A 22,769-nucleotide genomic window follows, 5' to 3' on the forward strand; every position below is an offset into this window, starting at 1 on the left:
TATATACACATACTCAAATGATTATTTCCCTACCTCACATTAAATCAGATGTTCTTTATGCTATAAACAACCAAATGTGTGTTTCGTGATAGCATTCTACACGAGGATGAAAAATTAAAGAAAAGAAAACTAAGTTTAATATTTCAAAATTAGTGATCTGTACATAGACTAGGCCTCCCATATAACCTGGCTGAGCCAATATACAACAATCAGCCAAATAACTTTTCAATACATTATTGATTAATTGTTGGTAGTGAACGCAAGTCAGAGGTACATGGTGTACTTCTACTCCTCTACAGTTCAGAGGTACATGGTGTACTTCTACTGCACAACAGTTCAGAGGTACATGGTGTACTTCTACTCCACTACAGTTCAGAGGTACATGGTGTACTTTCCTCCACTACATGTATTTAATCCCTTTAGTTACTTCACAGATGAATGATGTGAAATCTAATCAAGTGTTGAATCAGACTTTAGTTCCACCCGGAGTAAATCCACCAGCTACCCTGCAGTCTACAAAGTACTTCAGACTAGCTGCACCTTCGCCTGCTCTGAGAACACTTTCATGATCAATCATTATAAAACATATCATATATATTATTCTGAAATGGACCAATCTGCACAACGACTACTTTTACTGTCTTTCACTATATTTAGATGAGAATACTTTTCTATTTTCACTTGAACATTTTGAATGCAGGACTTTTACTGTAACAGAGTATTCCTACACTCTGGTACTTCTACTTTTACTAAGTACAAGATCTGAGTACTTCTACTTTTACTCAAGTACAAGATCTGAGTACTTCTACTTTTACTCAAGTACAAAATCTGAGTACTTCTACTTTTACACAAGTACAAGATCTGAGTACTTCTACTTTTACTCAAGTACAAGACCTGAGTACTTCTACTTTTACTCAAGTACAAGACCTGAGTACTTCTACTTTTACTCAAGTACACGATCTGAGTACTTCTACTTTTACTAAGTACAATATCCGAGTACTTATAATTTCACTACAAGATCTGAGTACTTCTACTTTTACTCAAACAATATCTGAGTACTTCTACTTTTACTCAAGTACAACATCTGAGTACTTATCCACCTCTGGTAGTGTATTAGCCTGAATTGTAGCCACAAAATCACGCAGAGCTGCATACAAATAGACTCACAATGGTAACAAGTGGAAAATAATATGTACAATGATTTTAGGTAATGTTGACTACTCAAGACTCCTGACTTATACATCTTCAAAGGAAGACTGTGTTCATTCTACAATTACATGGGATTAAAGCAAAATGTAGTTTAAATTGTATAATACTTCAATTTTATATAAAAGACAGTTTGTTTTCATGTTTTCAAATAAACAAAGTCTTGGCTTTCAGAATATTAAACTTGTTTCGGCAAATTCAGATGATAAATACAACTTTGAAGCTTCGGCATAATTACAAGCAGAGAACGGACTAATGTAACGTCACAGCAAGCATAACAACAGCCGGTGTTTCTTGTGAGTGTTTCCCCGGTACACAAACGCACACACAAACACACTCGCGAGCTTCCCCCAGACCAGTAATACAAACGAAAATGTGTCTTCGGGTCAATGTGACTGATTTCGATAGAGCAAGTCACATTTGGTTTAGGCACGAAACATACTACCAGTAGAAATACATTGCTTTCAAAATCGCTCTGTGTCGAATCAATAGATTATATTTCGTGACTATAACACGAAATGCCGTGAGAGCTTCATCCTCTGAACACCACACGATGGCGACTGTAACGCACATACCATAGGTACGCTCCTCTGAAATGATTGTCCCCTGCAATTATTATTATCCCTCATGGAGTTCGCTATTCAGCTCGCTAACGTTATCTTAAACAAACGTAACATGCAACGTTAGCCTAATCTAAAATGCTCTACTACGGCGTACCTTTCATGTGGCTCGTCAGCGCAGACTCTTGCATCGTTATTTTTGCAAACTTTGCAGGAGGCTACTCGTGGGCTTGACCCTCGTCTTAGCCATGGCTTGTATTTGTCTTCTGCTAGCCAACGCTCGTTGAAACTGCAACCTCCTGGCACACAGTCATCTATCACTCTCATCAGAGTGTTTTGCAGAAATTCTTTTCTTTTAATCTAAAAAGTGAACTATTCAGTCAGACAGCAATTTTTTGTAAAAGTAAAGCATTTACATTTTCAAGCACTTTATCTCAATTTCAAGCACCATTCCCAAAATTCAAGCACTTTCCCAACCTTGAAAACACCACGTCAAATTTCAAGCATTTTCAAGGATTTCAAGCACCCGTACGAACCCTGCCTTTTATACAGAAAACAGGAAGAGACAAGTCAGTACCTCATCAGGACCAGGATTGAATTCGTATCCCACAGCCACGCACTTGAAGCCATAAAAGGAAGCTTTCTCGTCTTTCACGTAGTCCGACGCTGTTTCCAGTGAGAACAAAACTTCATTTCCTGAAAGTAGAGAGAACGGAAATATGGAATATTAAAACAGAGACAGGTGGTCGGAGTAATAAACATAATCACTTTTGACTAATGGCTGCCTGCCTGTTGTAGCAGGTGGCTCAGCACCACTACGCAGATGAAAGCACATATGTGAACAAAAAAGAACAATTACTAGGTTGTAAGAATAAACGTTTAGCACCTCTTTAGAGTTATTTCTGCCCTCAGTTTCCAAAATTAAAGTAAGCACCACATCATCCCAAAGGCTGACTTCAGGCCTTAGCAGCGGTTTGCGCAGTTGTATTCTTCATATGTATCAATAACTGTTCCTTTCTCACGCTCTCCTACCTGGCAGCACTAGGACAGTTGTAGGCCATCCCGTGGATCCTGAGAACTTCTTGAGCTCAGTCCAGGTGTTGATGGTGTCATGGATCAACGGTTTGCCCCCCAGACTGGACAGGTGGAGGGTTCGGCTGGGAATGAGCAGGCGAATGACGTCCTCTGGCTGCGCAGTGCCACACTGTTGATCAAACTCAATGGTGGTCCAGCGCACACAGTCTGGAAATGATACCTGAGGCACGGTGAGACAGGGTAAGATTAGATTACACTTCAATTATTTGTGTGTTTTTCAGATGTCCTTGCTATGATTTTAGCATAATAAATGATACCTTACCCTGTATTGGGTGACACCAGATTGTTTATAAGGGTGATCACTCTCGATAACTGCGTAGTGGTTTGAGGTGGTACAGGCTGAAAGGCCCTGCTCGGGCTGGTTGCCAGTCGTGCTGTCTGTTGACTGGTTGGGGTTGAAGGTGGGTGGGGCGTACTTCTGGTTGAGGGCTGAGACGGCGGGTAGCAGCTCCTGAACGAGGCCAAACACCTCAACAGCAGCCTGGATGAGGAAGAGCAGGCATTTTACCACAATGCCACATCAGAAGACCATTTACTTTTGGTTCCCTGACTTGACCTTTTACCTTCGGTACAGACGCAGCTACAGGGCCGATGTAGGCCAGGATAAGAGGCAGCAGCATGGAGAACAGGCTGGACGAACTTAGCAGCTCAGGAATGTCATCCACTGGAGATAACAGAGGACAGATAAAACAAATGAGAGGCTGAACAGATCAAATCTAAATGAAATACGAGTGGCGCTACACCAGTGCTTTTGTAATACAGGTGCAAGTTTGTGATGCTCACCATCAACAGCAAAAGCTCTGTTTAGCAGATCCTTTGCAGCTCTGACCACGGCACTGACCACAGACAGAGCTCTGCTACAGTTCTTGTCCTCCTCATTGGCTTTGCTCAGCAGCTGAGACTGAAGATCCCCATCATACTCGCTCCTTTAACAGGGAGGAAAACTCAGGTCAGACCAAAGAACCTCAAATTCATCAGATATGAGATGTTATAAAATGCGGGCTTTGTGTTTACCTGTAGTAGAGGATCTGTGGGATCTGCCCTCTGGTCTGGTTGGTGCCATTGCTACTCAAGCTGCAGGTACTGAAGGTGAAGGAGACACCATCAGAGCACTGCACCGTGGTCATGCCTCCATCGCCGTTAGCCGTCCGGCTGCCGTAGTTCCGCAATCGGACAGCGTACTTCACCCCCTCCTGCAACAGCAGAAATTAATCAGTGAGATTATATGCATTTTAACGAAAAAGGGTAAAAAGGGTAACACTTTATATGATGCCAATGACTAATTCATTATAATCTGCTTGTAAAATAATCTAGCACTGTAAAATTATAAGAACAATTTATTTACGGAGGAACAACTGAATGAAGGATATTTACCAAAACTCACTCATGGGCTTCATAGAATGTGGCACGATATTATGGTTACAGCATATGATATCTTAACATTTGTATCCCAACAGCAAATCATATGCTTTCTTATTTTCTTGAGACTCTGTACCTTGAGTGGCACGGCCTTGTCCAGGCGGATCTCAGCAATATCACTGGGAGAATCATCAGTGCTGTATGTGCCCTTCACCAGCTCCAGGGACGTCCACCTGTGAGTATGTGCTGAGTCGCCCGGGTGCTCTGTCTGCGCCTAAAGGATGAAGGGACAAAAGTTGTAAGAATACCAAGAAATCTTGTACAATGAATAAAATATTATAAAATATAATATCACTTACATCATCAGCCAGCACCTCTAATTCATACTCATGGATGCCCCCTCCTCCGTAGACGCAAACGCCCACCAGCACAACGCCTGGCTTGTCCACCGTCATACAGATGGCATCCGGAGAGCCATTGCCCGTGTTCCAACTCCGGCCCTGACTTGTTTTGGTGAAACGGTTCGGGGAAGCCTTTACGGAGTGCAGCGAGTTTAGTCCATCAACCTTAAAAGAAAGGATACAAGAAGATATGTAGTCAAACGTATAAAACTAACTACATTACCACATGAGGCTGATTAATACATTTGAAGAGGAATTCCAAGCTTTTAATGCAAATATTAAATTCTTAATAAAAAGGAATGTTCTATGTCCTCTGCATGAAGACCATCCCCGACTCAAAGCGTGCATTACCCCAGGTACACTGATGTCAAGGACATCTGTTCCATTTGAGTTTGTAATACGGCATTGCAAAAAAATCCTTTATTTAGGGAGAAAAATGGAACAGAGACGAAATGGGTAGTCTCTAAAAGATACACTATCTAAAATAAACACCTGAAATCAAACACATCTGTTCAGTAATAATCTATTTATAACACTCTGCTGACAACAGAGAGCCAGACACAACGGCAGAGGGACCCTTCCCAGATGCTCAGGGGAGGAGGAGTTGTTTCCTTGACAACAGACTGGGTTAGAAACAGTGGTGACGAGGACTGCCTTTGAGTGACAGTAACCATGGCAATGATAGTGCTAATGTCCAGCCTGAAGCAGACAGTAATATCTGTGATAATAATTAAATAAAGAGACAGACATCTGACCTACCCACTTAAAGGTAGGGTAGGTAAGAATGGAGAAACCAGCTCGAGTGCGCTAGAATTTGAAAGTACGCAGCCGTAACAAATCTGCCCCTTTCTTCAAACTTCCTTACAGAGCCCCTCCTCCAACACACACAAACGTGCACATGACCAATGAGGGCACGAGATAAGTTTGTGCACGAGATGGAAGGCTGACAGGCAGGTAGGCCATCCAGTTACTTTAGCCGGGCCGGCTCAGATGATTGGTCGTGCTTTTTACAGCGCCACGGCTTCCACAGCATTTAAAAAGGTCCCATGTCATGGCCATTTCCACTGATCATAATTCCATTGTTGGTCGGGACGTTGCGAGGCACGCTGCTCAATAATCTGGTTTACTGGTGTGGTTTCCGGGTCGGCGATACAGCGGAACAGCGCGAAACTCATCCTGAGCACACACAAACACTCACAGCCAAAGTAAAAACAATAAGTGTGGCTTAATGATTTTAAATGCCATTTTCTTAATGTCTTTCTTTTTTTTGTTTTTGTAAAGCACTTTGAATTGCCTTGTGTTGAAAGGTGCTATATAAATAAACTTGCCTTGCCTTAATATTGAGTAAGAAAAAGGTTTATAAACGCTGTGAGAATGGGTCTGCGGAGAGCATTTCGCCGCGATCCCAACTCGTCTATTACCAACCACGGAGCTTTATGCAAGTCAATGGGACTCCCTGTTAGTTGAACATTTACGCTAAAGGTCTTGGTGTGTGAGGAAATCCGCGGATTGGTCCATTTTGGACAAGAAACAAATGGAAAAAGAGAAATATCCAACAAGGTGTTCTGGGGCAGCACAGACAGGTCTTTTCTACTCGCTACAGGGTGTGCTTTGAGGGTTTTTAACTCTGCAGACCGTTTACATGAATAACAACCTTCATAACACACAAGGGGACAGGTAATAACCAGAAAAGCATGACATGGGACCTTCAATATATTCACTGCTATCGGGATGTTAAGAGCCTTCCATGGAATATAACAACAACTTTTTCTGAAGTGAATTACCTACCCCACCTTTAATGACTCAGCACACCGTTAAAACAATAAATCAAACCTCTTTTCTGTTACTAATTTTTGGCCACAGTAGAAACATCATCTTGTTCCAAGAAAAAGATATGGAAAGTTGATTTGGTAACTATATACACTGTAGCTTCAAGTAAGGTTATAGAATGAGGAAGAATAAAAAGGGAAAAAGCAAGGAATGACATGTAATCAAGATCTCATCTGTAACTTAGAAAAGCTGCACTGTGATAAAGAACATGATGATTAACAAGTGATTAACAATGTTGTTGATGCTGCAGGTTGAACGGTGAAACAGAGGAAAGGTCAGTCTTTTCTGAAAACAAAACAGCCAGAATCCTATAAAACCCCGTTTAATCTCTTGTTCCTGGATGAGGGTCCTTTGCACCTGCTCCCTCATGACATCTGGTGAGTAATAAAAGACCCCGAGCTTTGACAGATTGTGTAGTCATGTCTTGTTGTTGGCCTAGTAGTCACAGCAATATTGTATAACTCTATAATCACTTAATCTAAATAAGGGATCATCATAAAATAAAAAATGTAATGCGTCATGTGAAGTTACCTCGGAGCCCAGGGCCGAGGCGGTGAGCTCAGAGACGATGGAGGCCAGCAGACCACAGGTGTTGGAGACAAGATGCGGTGAAAACAGCTCCACCTCCTTCCTCAAACTCTTCCTCACAGGCAGCACCACAATCACCAGCATCTTCTCCAACACCTCCCGGAAACTGGTCATGCCCATCAGGTTCTCCTCCGTCTGAGAGGAAGACAAGTAATACTGTCTTAATAGTTAGGTAACTGAAGTATTACAACAAGCATATTATGTCGTAATGATCAAATACCATAATGTTCTCCATCTCTAGAAACACACATAAGTACCCATGTCCACCATTTTGAAGTGGAGATACCTGATGAACAGTAAGTATATCATGTGCTAACACTCACATGGCTTAGTTTCTCCATGTGGGCGACCAGCAGGGGGAAGCGGTGAGCGAGGGCAGAGTCGTTCTCTGTACTGACTTGTTTGACCAGCGAACGCAGCAGCACTTCCCCGTCATACGCGATGGGCAGGATGGATGTCAGCTTCACTGAAGTGTGGCACAGAGCAGACATTACAGCTGCCAACAGACGGCTGCTGGATGTGCGAAAGTTGGCCTCAGCAATGTCCTAAAAAAAACAGGGAGGACAAGAATTAATCTCTGATTTTATAACCGCTTTAAACAAATTCAACAATGTTTATTTAACAACCTGAGAGAATATCAGAATGAAGCTGTGGTTTTAAACTTTTAATGAGTTGTCTTGATATGACCTCAATATATCTATCCATTTTGACTTTATATTAAGGCCTTTATTTGTATAGTTTAATGAATTGGTGGCAAATTGAGTGACGAAAAATGTATGAGCAACTATCTAGATATGTGTTCATTTCAGGAATCAGGAAATACATTGTTCTTGCTTTTCTGTTTTTGGAATAATTGGAAATTAAATATCTTTTGATATAGGACTGCTGCTTGAACAACAGAAGCAATTTGAAGCCGTTACCATGGAGTTAAGGAAGACGTTTGGGAATCGCCATATAATATACTCAGAGACCTAGGTCGTCGCACGCATCTCTGCTTGTCTAGCTGACATCTCTCAGTGGATGTCTGCTCATCACCTCAAGCTCAACCTTGACAAGACTGAACTGCTTTTCCTTCCGGGAAAAGATTGTCCCACTCTTGACCTGACTATCAACATCGGCACCTCTGTTGTTTCCCCGACCCAGACTGCAAGGAATCTGGGTGTTATCGTAGATAACAACCTGTCCTTCACTGCAAACATCGCTGCTACAACCCGTTGCTGCAGATACACGCTTTACAACATCAGGAGGATACGTCCCCAGCTGACCCAGAAAGCGACGCAGGTTCTGGTCCAGGCTCTCGTCATCTCACGCCTAGACTACTGCAACTCCCTCCTGGCTGGTCTACCTGCATGTGCCATCCGACCTCTGCAGCTCATCCAGAATGCAGCGGCTCGTCTGGTCTTCAACCTTCCAACATTCTCCCACACCACGCCGCTCCTCCGCTCCCTTCACTGGCTTCCGGTAACTGCTAGAATCCACTTCAAGACACTGGTACTTGCGTACCATGCTGCGAATGGATCTGGCCCTTCCTACATCCAGGACATGGTTAAACCGTACACCCCAGCACGTGCTCTACGCTCTGCATCAACAAAACAGCTCGCTGCACCCTCGCTGCGAAGGGGACCCAAGTTCCCATCAGCAAAAACACGTGGGTTTGCTATCCTGGCTCCAAAATGGTGGAATGAGCTCCCCATTGACATCAGGACGGCAGAAAGCTTACACACCTTCCGGCGCAGACTGAAAACTCATCTCGTTCGACTCCACCTCGAGCGATAGAACTGCTAACAGAGCACTTATATACTAATAAAGGACTGGCTTATCTAAAGCCAGTTGAGTAGCACTTAAAATGTTTATGCTCTATGAAACCTGATGTATTTTGTTGGTCGAACGCACTTATTGTAAGTCGCTTTGGATAAAAGCGTCAGCTAAATGCAATGTAATGTAATGTAATATACCGCAGATGAATCAGAAAAACAACAGCTTCTAAGAATTATTAACCAGTTTCAGTCCTACTTTAAAGCTCTTTCTAGGCTACAGTGACATGGTGTAACGTTATTGACCTGGTCGAGACAGTTGAGCAGGTCACAGAGGCAGGCCCACTGCAGAGCCGGGGTCGGGTAGAAAGAGTGGAAGCAGGCAGTGAACGTGTTGTGGCACTCCTGCAGCACAGCTTCCAGCAGGGTCAGAGGCTGAGACAGGTATCCCTCGGGGTCGTTGTCCAGCTTAGTCAGGCAGTTGTCCATGCCTTCTGAGAGGATCTTCTTCAGCAGGCTGCGCGTCTTTCCCACGCACTCTGCCAGCTTGCTCGACTCCTCCACCACAGCTTTGGTGCTGGCTGGAAATCAAAGAACACACAGAAAAGGAAAACATTACTTGATCTTATCAGAAGCCACACACTGAATGAAGGGATCTATTGAAATGTACTTTTTGAAATATAAACACATTGTAGTCTGTTCAGGATTTAACGATCAGACATAACATATTGGCACAGTGACTCCATTCTTAAATGATTAAGGATGGATATTGTTTCTCAAACAGAAAACACATTGTTGTGGTTTTCACAAGAATTGTATTGCCAAATACTAATTGTGAGCTGTGCTCCTACCAGCAATGGGAAATATCTCACAGATGTAGACCCTGAGCAGGCGGAGGCAGCATGTGCCAACAAAGCGCAGTCTCTCCAGGTCCAGCAGGGTGGCTGTGTACTGGAAGCCTTTCAGCCCTCGCAGCTCCTCCACACCCAAAACCAGGGTGGTCCAGCTCCAGTGAAGGACACTCAGCAGAGACTCAAAACACTCCTACAGAGACAGAGTTAGACAGTTACACAAAGTCTTGTAAACCTTACAAAGCCCTACTTGAAAGAGTCAAAAGTAGCCCTTAAAGCATGAGGAAACATTTGGGGGAACACTATAAGACATAAAGACAGTACTCACCACTGAGACGGTTCGAGCGAATGAGCGTTTAAGGATATGGACCGGTTCACTGGTCTGCTGTTTTCCTTTAGCTGCATTGCCATCATTTGAAGGAAGCCTGATGTTCAAACATAAAGAGACAATCAAAATAATTTACTTACAAACCTATAGACAAAATATGCGTGAATCACAATCAATTCAAGGACTTTACTTGCCTGTAAAGTAGCTGTGGTATTTGACCTGCGTTAACATCTGTACCATTGTTTGACTTCTTAGAGCTTTTGAACTGAAAGACCACACTAAAAGGGAAAAACAAAACATTCAAAATGAAAATCTGTGTGACCAATTTTCAGATTGAGACATTATAGAACCAAATGATGCCTATGGAGAATGTGAAATGTTTGTTTACCCATCATCTGTTGTAATGGTTGCCTGTCCATGGGAGCCACAGTCACTGCTGGGTCCAGAGACTCGGGCCCACGCCACATACCACCAGCCCAGCTGCAGCAGCACCGGCTCATCAAACATCATGGCGTATTTCTCTCTACAGATAACCCACATTAACATTAATTCCACATCATTTTCTTTACAGGAAAGATGCGTGAGAACAGAAGGGAAACACAACGAATCCATTCACTTTACCTGGCAGCACAGTCATAAGCTAGCACGTCAGTCTCAGCCAGTAGATCTCCGTCCGTCTCGTGGTCACCTCCGTCAGGTCCAAGCTCAAAAAGCTGCACAACAAAAGGAGTGGGGTAATGTATTGTAAAGATTGTAATTGAAATGCCAATAGCAATAGTGAGTATCGTATTTGTAGTGAGTATCGGACAGTCGAGACAGAAAAAGTCAGTAATGACATTGACAAAATGCCTAAAACAAATCACATGTGTCTTTGTTTATAAAAAAAAGAAAAAAAGTCTCTAAGCAGCTCACCTTGATCTTGGCAGTGTACTCCCCTCGTCCCCCGAAAAGACCCAGGCCCCCCAGCAGGATGTCCGCATCAGCACAGAAGCGGATGGCCTCCACAGAGTGAGCCGAGTAGCCCCAGCCACCACCGTGACCTACAACATCACACATGGGATCGATAAGGCATTGCAACGTACAAGGAAGTGGGTTTATCCACTTTTAAGTACTTTCACTCTGATCTGACTTGAATATTGATGTTGTGACTTTAAAGGTTAGAGGTAGAAGAGCTGGATAGACTAAAAATAAATAAATAATCAAGCTAAAAAGATATTATTATATATATATATCTTTCAGTATGTTGTATCAGGCACACGGGAAGTCAGTCAGAGTTGGGGGTGCGGGGGTGCTAGTGGAGCCTTGTTGCAGCGGCGTAACTGTAGCACGCTTACACTATAGGTGCGCCACGTTTGGGGGTGCGTGGGGGTGCGGGTGCTAGTGGAGCCTCGCAGGTGGGGGTGCTGCAGCCCCCTCAGCACCCCCCCTTTCCGTGTCCCTGTGTTGTATCATACATAATTTACAACAAATCCTGTTCAAAGATCCCACTTACTCTCGAAGCGGTTCACCACACTGTAGTCCTCCTTAGAGTAGACCTTCATCACTGCCTGGGTTTCTTCCTCTGCACTGGCTACACCCATCTTCAGCTCTTGCATGGCTGCCAGTGTATCCAGGCAACCTAAGTAGACAACCCAGTATCCTTAATCTTAGTATTGAAATATTACATACATAAACAAAAATGTATAATCTAGGAATTCCTGCACTTTATCATATTTTGGCCAATCTGTCCCTCAAATAAAAAAATGTACACAGTTAAAATAGCGCTAAAATCCCATCACTCAGTTAATGAATGATCATTTTCATTAAAAATATGGGATTTATGGGAATATCAGTTCAATCAGGGTGGAGTTAGTGAAATCAGCTTTTAAAAAAGAAGATGTCCGCATTGTTGATTATCACTCTTGGAGCATTCATCTTCACATTCCTACTACCATAAGAAATTCATAAAAGATTCATGCGACCAAAGACACTTTGCTGGATGGTTAGTGCAGAGGTTTACCAAGGATGTGTAGGGCCCCGTGAGAGCGAGTAGTAGTGGCATGAGATCCTGAGGGCAACGCAAGCTCGGGGCTGAGGATGCTACAGCGAGCCTGTAGATCTGTAGCAGAGGGCATCCTGGCATCAGCGATCACTGCATTGTAGCACAGCATCTCTTTTGCAGCTGGCAGGAACCTAAAGAAACACACAGGGCCACAGAGTGCAAAAAGGGTTAGAAAAACACATTTAAAAAGAGACACATTAAAAAAAAAAAAAGGATAATCTGTAGGGCATCTTCTCTAAATCTTGAGACTTGGAATGAATAGTACACAAAGTGGTACATACATGTAAACATAAACTAAACTAAATTGTTTACATTGTATTGCTGTGTATAGTTGATATTGACTGACCTCCATATGACATCATACACAGGGTCCAGACAAAGGCCAAATCCCTGGAGGTCCTCTTGCTCAGAGTCATTGAAGGTCCTGCAGCTTCCATCCAGTTTGTTGATAAGCAAGCATTTAAATGGAGGCGGCTCAGATACAGAGGAGGGCACAAGGCCAATAATGTGTTTGCTGGCAAAGATCTCTGAAGTTGCTAGGACATGGGAGTTGATAAGAGCCTCATCGATCCGCAGGAACGTCTGGTCCCCGCTGGCACCGATCCAAGTAGCCTTTCGTCCATATTTGGCACCGATGTTGGGCATGGGTGACGGCTTGGCATTCCAGTAGGGCATGTCCAGGATGGGCCGGCCCAGCTGTCCTTTCTGAAAAACAATGATAAATTGTCATTGTCTAGGGCAGGGGTGCCCAACCTTTTTTGAAACAAGAGCTACTTTTAAAGTTGCCAGTCTTCCGAGATCTACCAGTCCAAGTAGAGAGACGTAGCCATTACTGACAGCCTACTACCAGGTAAATACACACTTCTACTTGTATAAAACTGACCTTGGTACGATTAATACTTCATAAAATACTGCAGATCCTTTATCTTACCTCTTTCTAATCTACACCCAAGTATTTAACTGAAGTTACACAACAGTGTTGTTGATACAGAGTTGGAGTTTATTCACACGTCACACTACAGTGGGTAATGTTTTCAAGACACATTGAACAGTGCTGCCACATATGACACAGGAAAAAAAGAAAAGACACTGAACCCTTTTTCTTTGCCATTATATAAAAATAGTGTTGCTACAAAAGTATAAATTAGGCTTACTAAGACAACTCAGATCTGAAGCTACACAAGAATCTGCTGCCAAAGTGCAATAAAAAAGACAAAATTAACAGAATCAAACCCTTGTTTTGTTGCATTTTAGTATAGCATAAAATAAAAATAAATGCCTTTAAAAAATAGGATGCAAGCAACACTAGTTTCTTAACATGAATTGATAATAGATTATAATCAATTTAAACAGAACAGATCTTAATGTTTGCATTCTTATACCATGTTGTATAATAATTATAATGAATAATCGACCGGTCGATCGACCGGTTGGGCACCCCTGGTCTAGGGCAATTTGTTATCAACTGTATCAAAAGCGAAATATATTGTGTGTAATAAACAAAGTAGTTAGTTAATTCTCGAAACAAGCAGTTGTATACACATTGTAACAGTACAAATGTTTTACTTACCGAGAAGCTCCCGAATGTAAAGACCTGCCCATCAGTGAGAAGAACGGCTGTGTGGTTGCTGCCCGCTGTCACCTGAACACTGGGTCCTGGAAGGGCCTGCACCAGAGTTGGAGAACCCCTAGCAGGTAGAAACATCAACATTAGGTTGTGTGAGTACACAAGTCTTTAACACTTGGCATCAGAATCAAGTTTATTTCCAAGGAGGTTTTCACACAAAAGGATTCTACTTTGGTATATTGATGAATACACATGGCATATCTTAAAAATATAATTGTAATAAAATGACTGTAAAAATATTAAAAACATATCATTCAAAAATGAAACATATCACCAATGTGACAGACACACACATTTAGACCTATGAATCAATTCTGTTAACATTACTTGAGGTGTGAATGACATAAATACTGTATTTATTTTCCTGTGACTTGTTTTTATATACAGGTCAAATAGTTGGCTATCACATTAAAACGAGGAGTGTACTTGCACATGCAACTGGGAAGGAGAGAGCTGAATGTGAGGAGACAAAGAACTAATAAATAGACTACTAAAAAACATTACGGTCCTATGTCTTTCCTTAATTACTTTTCCTTGACTTGATTTTAATGAAGAGCAGTTTTACTCGAAACGTCACTTGGGTGCAATTATTAAGTGAACATTGGGATCCTGCAGTGTGCAAGCTTTCAATTTGTTTTTGTCATTACATTTAAAAGATGTCAAGGCAACAGAAGCAATACCTTGAGTTTACGTCTCCATGTCCAAGCTGTCCATGTTGGCCGTAACCAAATGTGTAGACGTCTCCATTCTCCATCAGCACCACTGAAAAGCAACATAACCATGACTGTTACCTACCTATTATCTTTACTGCAAGGTCAGACATTATTGTTAGAGGTGTTGGAATACATTTTCTAAAATAATATGCAGTCAAATCTACCCTGGAGCCTCACCAGATGCAGCTTTGAGTTATATTCTCTTACCCGAGTGGTGAAACCCGCAGCTGACCTGCACAGCTCGCAGCTCACAGTCAAATCTCACGGCCCCCGGTGGGTAGGTGGTGATTTTGCTAGCATCTTTCTCTCCACGCTCACTGCTACCATCTACAAGGCAAACACACCAAGTCAGCACATTTAAGTAGAGAACAGGGAGAGAGTGAGGTTAAGTAGCAACTTCAGACCACAGAGGTGGAGGTCTCTGCAGAGTCCTGGAAAACAGAGCCGGAGGGAGAAGGGGCTTCAAAAGAAAATGGGGGAGAAAGGGAGAAGCATACTGAAAAAGAAAGGAGGGAACAGAACCTCTTAACAGAAAGGCTTTTGGCAACCAGTCCCATACATATGGATCTAGTGTTTGTTTAGCAAAGAGTTTGATTTCCAAAATCTGTCTGTGATCAATGAGAAAGAGGGAATCTGGTTTACCCTGAGCCCTGTGTAAGAGGTCACAGCTGTGTGAGAGGGGGGGGGGGGGGGGGAGGCCCATGCACTACAGTCAATACAATGACAGTCAATACCTTTTTGGACCATGCTTCAGCTCAATGTGGTTTACCTTTGTATCTCAAGCCAGCCAGATGAGACAACAGCCTTAGGTTTTGATACAACTTCAAAGTTAATGTAACGTAAACATTGACTGCTTCGTGGCTCAAACATTTCTAAAGTGGGGTTGAAAGTTTAGCTCATGGTGACAGCTGTCAATGTGAGTAAAACCAAAAGGACAGAGGTGCTCTTCATCGAAAGCAGTGTTTCCCAAATGGGGGTGCTTTGAAGCTGCAGAGGTTTGTGAGATATTCCTTCAAATATCAGTCATGCTTAATTCCTGAAGGAATTACACTATGATAAGTAAAAGAAGAAACGAGATGTAAACTGATGCAACAAACGCGATCATGTTCAGTGATGTCTTTTTTTTTTTTGGAACAATAATGTTTTGAAATAGCCAAGGGGTACTAGGATGAAACCATATTTGAAAAGGGGGTATATTATTTTATTACTTGTCTAAAGTACAATATGAGTAATTTGGAGGTCCCACACTAAAACACTGGTATTGTTGGTGGGTTGATTTTTGAGTAAATATTCCTCATAAGACCATGAAGGATGCTCAGGGGAGTCACACCAAACAAACTATCCTTACAATTGTGCATCAACCACAATGAATGGTTCTGCAAAAACATAAGTCATTCTGCAAATTAAAACATCCTCCATATCTAAACAGTCCTTAAAAAAAGGATACTGCTCTAAAATAGAATACTCTGTGGTGTCTTAACTTCCCATGTATGACAGTGGGACAATTAAACAAGCCACTTATCGTTAACAATGAGTTTCTTTGTGGAGGGTTTTCAAATGGTGAAAGTTAACAGAGTTTAATTTACAGTAAAGAGGGCACAATTCTAGACACTGAAAATGAAGCCTTGCCTAATAATAATCCACCAGCAGATCCACTTCAACCTGTGCCATCTATTTGCTTCAAAAGCAGCAGCAGCTTTGACGGAAGATGAAGACCTGCCCAAGTGCACTATCTACACAAAAATATACCATCTTATTTTATATTATGGCAGGCAATGAGTGATACAGTTTGATATTTTACATTTTCTTAACTCAAGTATTTGCAGAGAGAGGACCTTTTAAAGCTCTAAGCCTGATCTTTGTGCTCTTTCCTCCTTATGGTTACTTTAGAAAGGAGAAAAGATTGTTTGTGTAACAAAAGCAAACTCCAAAAACAAGTTGCCTGTGTTCGTTGAATAGTAACTTGAGATAAAGAACCAGTACACTCACTTCTCTGATGGTTAAGTGCCTAAAAAGCTTACATAATGCTGTGACACATTTTGTGATTTCCAAGCCCTTTTCATTAGATGATTCAAATGGTTTAAACTAAAAACCCCTCTTTTTTCCTTCTGGGTCAAATGTTTCTGTCATTTACTCTCTTTTTTTCTGCTAGCAATACTGCCGTTTACAGCCAAAGTGACAAATCAGTTGTAACTGCAGTGATTGTAAATCCAGTTACAACTATTTAGGTCAAACGACAGCATTGGGGCAGAGCAGACATCCTACTCCAAAAATAAGAAATGTTGACCACAAAAAATCTGTGTTCTACACCAGGCCTGTCCTATGTTAGGGTCATGTCAAATTAAACTAATTAAAGGGAGCCAGCCTGTTGAGGTTGCTCTTTCACCCAGTCTAGAGACTACACAGTCATTTGTTCCACTGCGAGAGTCCTTCTCTCCAAAAGCCTACATTGTTTGCTACCATGAGACCTGATGAATACACAAGAGTCCTGCCGTCAGAGAGTGAGAGAGGAGGTGGGCGGGACAGCCAGATTGGGAGATGAGTCAAAGGGGTGTCTCTGCACCCATTGAGTTAGTGAAAACCGTAGTACCTTTGTGCTTGTCCCGTTTATGCCTTAGTGCCTGAAGGGGTCTTATTCTGGCTAGGGCCTGCTCACGCTGGTTCATAAAAATGGGACCGGGATAAACAATGGGGCCTGGGGGAGAAAGAAACTTTCACATGCATGCACAATGCTCGCAAAATGCGAGAGAACACATGGTAACACCACAACAATACACACACATTGAAAAACAATAAGGACACAAGCAAGGGGGAAGTCACCACGACACAACACCCAAGCAAAGAGCACCTGGAAGGTATTCAAAACTAAAAGAGGGTGGACATACATATTGTAGAATCTAAGACTGCCCCCTTCTTAGTAGATCGATTATTAATTGTTAATTTTGGTCCTTTTTGTATAAAATATCTCAAGTAATTTTTATGGTTTGCCATGCTCAATCATTGAAATGTACATCTCTGGTAACACAATCATTAAAGTGGTGCTTGTGCATGTTTTTGTATATTCTACAGCTCTGTTTAATCAATCAACTAATCGTTTTGTCGACAAAATTCTGTTAGTTGACGAAGAATTGATTTAGTCGCCGATAGCACTAGTAGTTTCACCCTAATCGTTAACCTCCGCTTCCACCTTCTCACTCTCCCTGTAGCTATGTTTAAGTCTCTAGGATAAAAGGTCTTAAACCAAAAACACACAATCCCTTCCCTAGACATTGTGCCATTTTGTTTCGCACTGATTTATACCTCTGCCTTCCTCCAGCCTGTGCCGGCGGTTGATCCTCTGTCGTTTCTCTTCCTGACGGATTTGAATGTGCTCCTCGATGTTCACTCCTGGAGGGGGAGGGACAGGCACAGCTGAAAACAAAAAAAGGCCCCAGATACAGGCAGCCAAGACAGGATGCAGGAGAAGGAGGAGGGAAAACGGAGCAGAGCAGAACAAAACAAGACACATCAATGAATGATGGAAAGAAGTGATGGAGAAGCAATGACTCTGCACAACACAAGAATAAAACAAAGCAACGAAACATGTGCGAAATGCTGACTCAAGCAAACGCAACAGACAGTGGGATGTGTGGCATAAGCAGAGTGCGGGCATAGCTCAGAAAGATATATCGCTCGCACACAGCCCTGCTCAAGACAGTAATTTATTCCGATCAATTATTGAGAATCCAACATACAGTAACCTACTGGACATTGGAATATAACCTCACACAGGTTTGTGCATGACAATCTAACATGCATATGATGTATCAGACTTTGTGTCTTTAAATTAAAAATGTAAGTGGTGATATAGGCGAGATGTAAATCGTGCATGCATGAGCAAAACAGTGAAAGTATGACATGGCAGATATGAATTTACATACCTAGCAGCAGGTCCAGTGGAATCATCTCCTTCACTGCATCAAAGATGCCTCTCTGTCTGGCCTCCTGACCGTCCAGCTCCCTGGCGCAGGCCTTACAGCAGCCACACGCCGAGCAGCCCGACTCTCCGGATCCACAGCCACAGATACTGGGGGGGGGAAAACAGACAGAACAAATATGTACTTTGTTTAAAATAAAGATAAATGTAAAAATATTTTTTAAATATTAACAAAATAAAGAACATGGCATAAACCCAAAATAAGTTGTAGAAAAAAAATGTAATTCATAGAAACAATAATCATGTTAATTTGATATAAATACTATAATTTAAAAAAAAGTAGGCAGGAAGATATCTCTTTAATATCCTAACAGCACAGAACTTTTGCTATGTTCTGCAAAACCTAAATAAAAAAGGTTTTATTAAGAGAAAAAAACAGTTTTTTTAGCTCTCGACAGTACCCAGTCATTGAAAATATTATAATGTTGTTGTTGTTATAATATTGTAATGACCAGCTTCCCCCCCCCTTCTAGTTTTGTGTCTCCTTACCCTCCTGGCACTCTGTCCGGCCGCCCACTGCTCACACAGCTGGCCCCGTAGCCCGTGCAGTCTCCACACACGGTGCACACCATACACTGGTCCAGCTTCCACTTGTGCATGCCTGGCTGGCACATCATGCTCTTCTCTTCCTTCTCTTCTACCTCGTCCTCCAGGTCTTCATCCATAGCCGTTGCCATGCTCTCTACACCAAATGCTACATCAAAAACACACAAGACAAAGTAAAGCATTCCGATTGAGTAGGAAGAATGCACCCAATTTACAGTATGTTGTTATGTGTATTTGTTTGTCTATCCGCTCACCTTTCCCAGCCTGGCTCATGGACCCAGTGTCTCTGCCACACTGGCCCTTGTTATTCACCCCAAATGTCCACACTTCACCACTCTTGGTCAGAACACACGTATGGGCCTTACCCATGGCAACCTGAGTTACAGAATGACCCTTCAGGTCTGTGACTTGGCCTGTGGACAAGAAAATACAGATTATAGAGAATTTGAATAAAATGGTTTCCAATAGAGACATATTTATAGACGTGTATAGATGCTTATTTCTTTTTGTAAGTCCTTAATCTTTCTTTCACAGAGCAATAAGGTCAATGACAAGACACTCTTGAAATATCTCAGAAACATTTCTTCAAGTTAAGAATTGGAAATAGCCTTGTTCAAGTCAACTCACAGGTGCTGTCACTGTAAATAGCATCTTTGCCAAACATGTAGAGCTCTCCATCCTTGGTGACGATGCTGCTGCTGCCATTGTTGCACGCCGTGTTGACCGCTGTCTTGGTTTCTAATTTGATCATCTTCTTGGGCTTGTACGGCTTGGGCTGTCTGCGACTTTTAGCTGCAAAGGAAAACAGACATCATCTTTAGGACTTCAAGGAAGATTGTTTTGATACCATATTTAATAAATGGTTAAAAATAATGATTTGTTAGTTTTTTTGATAGTTTTTAAATTCTCTTACTGGACTCTCCATCTTCTCCCTTGCTTGCAGAACCTGTAAAGAACACACTTCCGTCTTCGGCCACTAGCAGTGCATGGGAGCCATCATGGCCGACTGAGAACTGAACGATCTTAGGAGACTTTGTAACGGGCAATTCCACCCATTTCCCTGCTGATGGACCACCCTGCTTTATACCCAGGCTCTGGTACTTTCCTGTGTAGTAAATCTGTGAGGGGAAGAAGAGGGAAGGTGAAACACACAGGAAGATCAGAAAGAAGATCAGGAATAAGGAACCGCTTTCATTAAGTGATTCTTTTTGAGGAGTGTATTCATTTTGTTGGACCAAGCCATGTTTAGCCGGGGTTAGTTTTTTAACCAAACTGAACTTTCAGCTAGAGCCCTAATGACCGCAAACTTCCCTGCTGCGCCACACAGGGTTCTATGTACAAAAAATCAGGACCCTCTTTTTAATGCACTGAACAAGCCCATGTGTATAGTAGTTAAACAACAGGGTTAGATTGTGATGATACATTTACTAAGGATGTTGGGGGATTTTTCTTTTTTTTTTAACTCAAATCATCTGACATTCACATGAATAACATAATCACTTCAAAATGTAATGCATTAAAAAATGTGCTTGTAAACAGGGGCGGCGGGTACTGTAGGCTAGGGAAGGCTAAGCCTCCCAAATATTTTTGTCACTGACATTAGCACTGCTATGCAGCGACCAGTAAACTGTACTACGAAGCCAGTTCAACAGACCCTGGATATGTTTGAGTTAGCCTATCTTAACTAACTAACAAACGAGATCTCGCTAAGCGGCCCTACGACGCTGGTTATCAACTCTGTAAATCGACCCAGGGTTTCGTCAACTTAAAGGTCCCATGTCATGCTTTTCCGGTTATTACCCGTGCCCTTGTGTGTTGTGTAGCTTTTTATGCATGTAAACGGTCTGCAGAGTCACAAACCCTCAAAGTACACCCTGTAGCGAGTAAAACTCTAACACAGAAAATACCTGTCTATGCTGCCCCAGAACGCCTCGTTGGAGATTTTTCTTTTTCCATTTTTTCCTTCCTGAGTATAGTGACGTGACCATACCAAGGTCCAAATGGACCCATCCGTGGAGTTCCTCACACACACACACACACACACAGCCTTATCTTTTCTCAGCCGCGCTACTCCGGAGTTTCGCCAGAGTTTATCTTTTCTCTTTGCTCCGTGTGAGCTCCACTCACAGTTCGCCGTGTGCTCAGGCTGAGTCTCACTGTCTCGTAGACCCCACGCAGCAACCAGGAAACAACACCAGTAATCCAGCTCACACTGTCCGCTCTTCGAGCGGAGCACCGAGCCCCGCAACGTCCAGCCAACATGGCACCCAGACCCCACGCAGCATTGTCATCCGTTTGTCATTACTGGTGTCCTTAGCTGGTTGCTAACAAACACCATTGTAACACAAACACACATCAGAGCACAGTGGACTCATAGGGGGGGGGGGGGCAGGAGCTCCAACAAGCCGTTTAGGACAGAGAGTGAATTCACCTACTATACAGAGATGCTGTGTGAGAAACCAATGTGATTTTGGAACATTGAACAATGTAAATCTATTCTAGTAGCCCTCAACAATGGAATTATGATCAGTAGAAATGGCCATGACATGGGACCTTTAATGCGTTGCTTAAAATAATACTTCTGCATACAGTATGTGACACTGTAAGTGTTGCACGGTCAGATACGGCTCGAGAAGCTGACTCAGATAAGGAAATATATGATACATTATGATATTATATGATTGATGATGTGATTGATGATGTGATATGAATGATAAGTTCAACACGTCGGCGTCTTCCCTGCATACGGCAGTTTAAACTGTATTTCCTTTATCCTGTAATATGACTTGATAGATTTAAACTCTGCACACTGAGCTCTGATTGGTCAGCAGGCGGTGCTTTCACTGAGTTGATCTCTTATCTATAGACCCCGGAGGCGGTCAGCTAAAAAAAGTTATTTAGCCTTCCCAAACCTGAGCCTCACGCGCTGCCTATGCTTGTAAACCATAGACACGTGGCCTTTGGCTTTTTCCTTTAGATCACATGTTGTACAAAAATATCCAGCTGAGTGATGAGTACACTTTAAGCAAAGACAAAAGTTCAGCTGATTCTATTTGTACCCATACAGCCAATGTGGGTTGGGGTTATATGAAGATAAAGAGTGTTGAGAAATTAGGCTTTTACACTGACACAAACTGTGCAAGAGGCAACTGCCCTGCTTTAATATCTACACAAGAGGCACCCTGCACCACACCTTCATCTAGACACACATCCACACCCTCCACACACCCTAACCAACAACATTGTTAGCGTTTTTCTCTTACTAAGACTGTAAAAATGTGACATATCTTCTTCATCAGAGCACTGCCTACATACAGTACAGCCATTGGTCCCAGTGTGCTCAATAAGAAACCCTTTAATCTGACAACTAGAAGTATACAGGGTGTATTTCTCCATAGAAAAATACATTCATAAATAAACTATTACTATAATGTGTTAAAACGTGTTGTCCAAAGCTTCACTCCACTCCTGAAAGTGGACATTATGCAATAGGTAGGTTCTACTCTAGCTGGGTGAAATGCACCATTAGTAATAGTCATTGTTTACGGAGTAATAGTTAATAATTTTATACGGTGGGCCAGTGTGACAAAGAATGAAGAAAACACATGCAAACACACAATTAATTTAGAACTTTTTCCCAGATTCACCCGTCCTATCATTTGCAAGAAAAAAAGAGAACAGTGGTTGAATCTGTTACAACTTTCTTTTTCATTTCAGAGAAGATTTTTAACTCTTACCTTTCCCGAGGCAGTCTTCATCAAAGCAAACTCTCTGCCTGCTCCAAGCAGTGCTGCCTCCTCATCAAAGCCTGTGCCTGAGAGAACAACATACTATTTAGAGCCCATTCCACAGTGAGACAAGTTGGACAGTATGCTCTTTGATTTCATTAAGTAT

At 42.3% G+C, this 22,769-nt stretch overlaps 1 protein-coding gene across 5 annotated transcripts in view; it reads right to left on the minus strand.

Annotated features, from left to right (window-relative positions):
- Positions 1-22,769, minus strand: part of mycbp2 (MYC binding protein 2) — a 74,699-nt gene that overhangs the window by 28,669 nt on the left and 23,261 nt on the right. For 3 of the 5 annotated variants that reach the window (XM_034109684.2, XM_034109683.2, XM_034109674.2), the window contains exons 11-41: positions 22,613-22,689; positions 19,789-19,993; positions 19,503-19,667; positions 19,130-19,288; positions 18,819-19,023; positions 18,274-18,419; positions 17,654-17,764; positions 16,944-17,048; positions 14,561-14,680; positions 14,321-14,402; positions 13,584-13,701; positions 12,360-12,718; positions 11,972-12,144; positions 11,465-11,590; positions 10,885-11,012; positions 10,594-10,685; positions 10,361-10,495; positions 10,167-10,250; positions 9,973-10,069; positions 9,645-9,837; positions 9,100-9,374; positions 7,363-7,584; positions 6,983-7,174; positions 4,580-4,786; positions 4,357-4,494; positions 3,876-4,054; positions 3,645-3,787; positions 3,425-3,525; positions 3,124-3,342; positions 2,799-3,021; positions 2,344-2,462 (exon numbers count right to left, since the gene is read on the minus strand). In XM_034109684.2, coding sequence (XP_033965575.1) covers positions 2,344-2,462; positions 2,799-3,021; positions 3,124-3,342; positions 3,425-3,525; positions 3,645-3,787; positions 3,876-4,054; positions 4,357-4,494; positions 4,580-4,786; positions 6,983-7,174; positions 7,363-7,584; positions 9,100-9,374; positions 9,645-9,837; positions 9,973-10,069; positions 10,167-10,250; positions 10,361-10,495; positions 10,594-10,685; positions 10,885-11,012; positions 11,465-11,590; positions 11,972-12,144; positions 12,360-12,718; positions 13,584-13,701; positions 14,321-14,402; positions 14,561-14,680; positions 16,944-17,048; positions 17,654-17,764; positions 18,274-18,419; positions 18,819-19,023; positions 19,130-19,288; positions 19,503-19,667; positions 19,789-19,993; positions 22,613-22,689 — 4,898 coding nt within the window. The remainder of the gene's footprint in view (positions 1-2,343; positions 2,463-2,798; positions 3,022-3,123; positions 3,343-3,424; positions 3,526-3,644; positions 3,788-3,875; positions 4,055-4,356; positions 4,495-4,579; positions 4,787-6,982; positions 7,175-7,362; positions 7,585-9,099; positions 9,375-9,644; positions 9,838-9,972; positions 10,070-10,166; positions 10,251-10,360; positions 10,496-10,593; positions 10,686-10,884; positions 11,013-11,464; positions 11,591-11,971; positions 12,145-12,359; positions 12,719-13,583; positions 13,702-14,320; positions 14,403-14,560; positions 14,681-16,943; positions 17,049-17,653; positions 17,765-18,273; positions 18,420-18,818; positions 19,024-19,129; positions 19,289-19,502; positions 19,668-19,788; positions 19,994-22,612; positions 22,690-22,769) is intronic. The other 2 variants (XM_034109682.2, XM_034109677.2) reach the window with 1 other exon arrangement.

The sequence above is a fragment of the Pseudochaenichthys georgianus genome, chromosome 21 (genome assembly GCF_902827115.2).
Source record: "Pseudochaenichthys georgianus chromosome 21, fPseGeo1.2, whole genome shotgun sequence".
NCBI classification, from domain to species: Eukaryota; Metazoa; Chordata; class Actinopteri; order Perciformes; family Channichthyidae; genus Pseudochaenichthys; species Pseudochaenichthys georgianus.